The following is a 5,049-nucleotide window of genomic DNA, read 5'->3' on the forward strand; positions in this document are numbered from 1 at the left end:
ATTGAAGATTGTGCCAACACCTAGTGACAACATCTAACTCTGTTTTATGTGCAATCGATTATCCCTTACAAGTGGTATCAGAACCATATTCTTGATACACTAAGAACTGATCCTGATTTGTTTATTATTTTCAGGGAATAATATGGACTCATCTACTACTCCAAACTCATTTTTGAAACCTTCAGTTCTTGATGGCACGAATTATGCTTTGTGGAAGACAAGGATGCGCTTTACGATCAAAGCTATGGATGACGTGCATGGCAGAGAATACTTACCGGTTGAACTGCTCCAAAGATCGTGGATGTAGTGACCCTTACCGAGATCACCTACTAATCAGAAACTTAGGCTTGCAAGTAACTTAAATAAACAGAATTAAACTGCGGAAGCAATAAGAATATACAATCCCAAGAAAATGAATCTGTAATTATCCAAATAGTTAAACAACCAAATCGAGTACTGTATCAACCCAATACAATAAAATAAGACCCTAGGCAAAGCTCCAGCTGGTCAACCACTGCCTAGCCCGTCTTGGATCCACCTGCCTCATCCAATTGCAATCCTTCCCCATGGAATAGGGTTTCAAGATACAAAGTACGAGACGTGAGCATAAAACGCTCAGCACAAGAGTATGAGTATACATGCATGCAAGTGTACCATCTACTGACTAGAGGCCAAGGAACAAATGACAAAGACAGACTGGGCACTACAAGAAAAACGCTAAAAGACAACGGATTTTATCCGTTGTCGTAGGGGGTCTAAAAGCGTTGTAACTGATGGTGTTGTCAAAACTGCGCACCTACGACAACGGATAAAATCCATTGTCGTTTCCATCAAAGACAACAGATTTGTGTGTACGACAATGGATACACACGGATAAAATCCGTTGTCGTTTCCCTCAAATACAACGGATCAACGACAACGGATAAATCCGTTGTCGTTGCCCTCAAAGACAACAGATTTTATCCGTTGTCTTTGAGAAGAACGACAACGGATAAATCCGTTGTCGTAGGGGCGTAGTTTTAACAACACCATTAGTTACAACGGTTTTAAACCCCCTACGACAACGGATTTTATCCGTTGTCGTTTTCTATATAAAAAACAAAAAAAAATAAAGTTTTTTATATAAATTCTAATATTATAAATAATCCAAAATTTAAAATTTCATAAATAAAATTTAATATATAATTTTTTTAGTATTACAAATCACTTGAAATTAAAATTCTAATTCAATACACACTGCAAATCGAAGTATCCGACGTCTTGCCTCATTACAGCCTTCTTCAAAACTCGTTTTCTCAATCTCGAAGCTTTGTCTCTCCGCTGTTCTTTCAACTGTCTTATGTGATGCCTATTCAAATATATCACCCCATCATAAAGAGAATGCGATACCTGAAATAAAAGAGTACATTAGCAACAGGCAATCATATGATCTTTGTAAGGGATCAATTTTATGTTGCTAAACCAACAAAAATTCACATTATCATCAAAGATATTGGCTGCCCTCCCAAGTCCCTTCCAGTGATTTCTTATATACTGATGGATTGTCAAAGTGATGCAATAACATAATAATATACAATAAAAACCCATCAAAAAAGCACCGTGGCACTCGAAGTTAAAACCGCTGCATAACCATACACAAGCCCAACAAATGTTGCCCTGAGAAAAACTACAATATTAAACATGGGAATGCTACAAATAGGCATGGCCGAATGGGATAGAGATGACTATGATGAGATGTACAAAATTGCAAAGGAGTAATTTCGACCACCTCCCAAGTGTAATACGCCGAATAAGGCAGCAACTGCAAGTATACTCGTCCAGTTTATCCCAAAAAGTGGTAATAGCGCACCACGGAAAAGAAGTTCCTGCTCAATCCACATCAAGAAATGTCGACTTTTAACAGGGTTTCTATGATAACATAATGTCGAAAAATGCCGATATGGGAAACAAAGATTTACCTCACTTTTTCCAGGGAGAAATGCCACAACTAAGTAATCCAGAGGTTCCAAGGATGTAAGAACCTAAGACTAAATAGTATTAAAGACAACATACAAGACAATGAAGAATTGAAGATGAATAGATATACCAGCTGCTTAGCTGTTTCACTAGACTTTGCAAAATCTGGCCATATCTTCAATAGCAAGAACTGAGTTGATGACACAAGTAGAACGGATCCCACAACCAAATCTAGATGCCAAAACCAACTGTCCGTAGCAGAAAACTTGAAGATCATATCCCAATGGGGGAAAACAATTATTCATGAGTGATAGGTGATGCAAAAAAATTCACAAACATACCGTTTATATCTCACTTATTAAACTAATCATACGAGCCAATAGGTAAAAACTTGAAAATCCTACATGTTATGTTCGCCGAACAGTCATTGATCAGAGGCCATCCTTCTCCTGATGCAATATGAGAAATCTACAAGACCACAGTCCACAACATAAAACTTGAGTTTTCGGCACAGTTCTCATATCATACAAGTATGATTACTCAAGCCATGCCAGACCACAACAATAAACATAGGTTCTTGGAACAGTTTCCATATCATACAAGTATGATTTCTCAAGCCATGCCTAACGTTTGTCAAATCAAAAAATGAAACTAAATAATTTTCTCAAAGAATGGCAATTAATCACAGATTTCCACGTAAACTAAAGAAAGAAAGCAAAAAGCTAACACCAACAATAAACTACAGCAGATTTAGTATAGGAAACGTACTTGTCGAATTAAAACACCTAGAGCACTTATTAAACCACAAGTGACAGTGCATGTTTGTGAAGTGACAGTGCATGATGGACAATCTTAATTATGCATTATAGTGCATGATGGACAATCTTAATTACACATTATACTAATTAGTAAAAGATAATGAACAGGGATGGTGTAAGTGAAGGGCAATATCAAGTGCTATTGTTCGAGTTGGATGCAATTCGAAAGGTCCGTGAGGGGGTTTCACCATCTTAATTCCTCAGCCTGAACTTACTGCATAACATGTTGCTTCAATAATATGTTCACAGCCTCTAATTAGCAAGAAATTTCTTGCAGGCATGTGCGACACTGGATCCAAACTACAAACCTCCAGTGACTTTTATCATTGTTCAAAAACGACACCACACCAGACTGTTTGCTAACAATCATAGGGACAAGAACAGCACTGATAAAATCGGGAACGTATTACCTGGTACATATTAATCCTTCCTGAGTATTCTTTTTTATTTAACATTTGGTAATGAGAAAAGAGGATTAACCTGAGCCGCTTGATAAGCAGACAGTGTGTTCTCCGCGGCTTCTTTTCGGCCGGCTCCAATCTTAAACTCCGCCTCGTAACGATGATAATTTCCTTTCATCTTAAAGTAAAAGACCTTGGAATCGCTGTTAGCAGTGGATTCGATGAGTTTGGAGTCGAGTAGCTTCAGAATTCCATGGCAGATAGATGCGAGCTCGGATTCGATCTTAGATCTGTAGGTTTTAATGGCAGAGACATGGTTTTCGTTGCCGCGGCTCTCCTCTTTCTGCAACCGCTCTCGATTTGAAGTCGGCTAGAGGGTTATGGTGGCTAGGGTTTGGTAATTGATGATGAGAGCGATAAGGAGTGAAACGAGAAAACCAAAAGGCCAAGTTCTATTATCTGTTTTATGTTCTTCACAGGATTTTGATTGGATCGAATGCAGCTCATCAGCCCACATAAACACGTATCATGCCATAAATGATCTAAGAAAGAAAACAACAAAAAAAAGCAACAGTGATAATCAGCACTCGTCCAAAAATCAAAACACAAAGATATAATCCAGCGAAGAACACTTGGCAACTAAAAAGTTGCAGTGTCATCTAATTCATATGTTTGGAGTCACACACACCACCAAATCAATTAATGAACCAAACATCGCACCAGAATACATCAGAGAAACAAAATTTATTGACCAGATCCTCAAATCACCAAATTAAACCAACAAAAATGGTAAATCGAAAGCAAAAAAAACTTTAATTCACACTAAAACACAAAGAATAAACGGAAAATCGACGCTCAACTCACCAAAGAAGAAGCGCATAGAATCGAATCTCGAAAACACTTCGATCGCATGAAAAAGAACTCAAATTTTAGGGCATGAATATTTGGGGATGAACAGATCTGAGAGAGCAGAAAGAGGGAGGAGAAAGATTAGATAAAGTGACCGAGGGTTAGCTAGCAACATCTGGAATCTAAGCTAGCGGGCTGGAGTGCTGCGGTGGCAAAGTGGTGGTGACTACTGGGCTAGAGTGCTGCGGCGACGAGGTGGTAAGCGAAGTGGGCGGCTAGGGTTTGGTAATCGAAGAATCGATCGTGAGAGCGAGCAACGATGAAAGAAGCCTGTGAAGAGAGGAGAGGGAAGAAATCTTAGGTCTGTGATTTGTTCCATTAAAATTCAAGTGTTAACTAATATATTTAAAAAAAATAAAGAAAATTTTAATTCTATTATAACACAAAATAATAAAACTTTTGTAGTAGATTAAAATCCGTTGTCATAGGCTATAAAAATAACTGTTAATAGACAACGAAATTTAAAATCCGTTGTCGTAGGCTATATAAATACCCGCTCATAGACAACGGATTTAAAAATCCGTTGTCGTAGGCTATAAAAATACCCGTTCATAGACAACGGATTTTAAAATCCATTGTCGTAGGCCATAAAAAACACGCTAATAGACAACAGATTTTAAAATCCGTTGTCGTAGGCTATAATCTGTTGTAGTTGTTTATCAAAATAAGGCAAACAACAATGCTTTTTAATAAATCCGCTGTAAAAGGTCAAGAGACAACAATTTTTTCACAAAACCGTTGTCTTTTAGACGTTGAATCTAAAATTTGTTGTAGTAGGGCCATGGTATGTAGCACGCTGTGCCGTCGCTTCAGGAGGTGGCTCATATACCAAAATACAAGTGCATACTTCGGACCCAAATCGATGAAAGTCCATCCACTAACAGGATAGGGTAAAACCCTACTAAAAGACATCTGAAACGAGATAACAAAATATGTAAATGAATGCAACATAAAATAATGTAATA

The 5,049-nt window shown here is 37.8% G+C and overlaps 1 protein-coding gene across 7 annotated transcripts; it reads right to left on the minus strand.

The window, feature by feature from the left end:
* Positions 1–1,164: 1,164 nt before the first annotated feature.
* On the minus strand, positions 1,165–4,384 carry LOC140882463 (uncharacterized). Of its 7 annotated transcripts, XR_012150220.1 has the most exons (7): positions 4,040–4,384; positions 3,255–3,717; positions 2,298–2,424; positions 2,087–2,204; positions 1,959–2,021; positions 1,769–1,865; positions 1,182–1,389 (listed from the first exon to the last, which is right to left on the minus strand). XR_012150220.1 is itself a non-coding variant. In XM_073288480.1 (6 exons), exons 3-6 carry the CDS (start codon positions 2,231–2,233, stop codon positions 1,370–1,372), a joined length of 327 nt encoding a protein of 108 aa, XP_073144581.1. In that variant the 5' UTR covers positions 2,234–2,424; positions 3,255–3,717; positions 4,040–4,384; the 3' UTR covers positions 1,175–1,369. The 7 variants fall into 7 exon arrangements, 2 of the variants coding, with proteins under 2 accessions (XP_073144580.1, XP_073144581.1); XM_073288480.1 differs by having other exon boundaries at positions 1,175–1,389; positions 2,087–2,424; XR_012150219.1 differs by having other exon boundaries at positions 1,183–1,389; positions 1,959–2,204; positions 2,361–2,424.
* Positions 4,385–5,049: the final 665 nt, after the last annotated feature.

Source organism: Henckelia pumila, chromosome 2 (genome assembly GCF_033568475.1).
Source record: "Henckelia pumila isolate YLH828 chromosome 2, ASM3356847v2, whole genome shotgun sequence".
NCBI lineage: Eukaryota > Viridiplantae > Streptophyta > Magnoliopsida > Lamiales > Gesneriaceae > Henckelia > Henckelia pumila.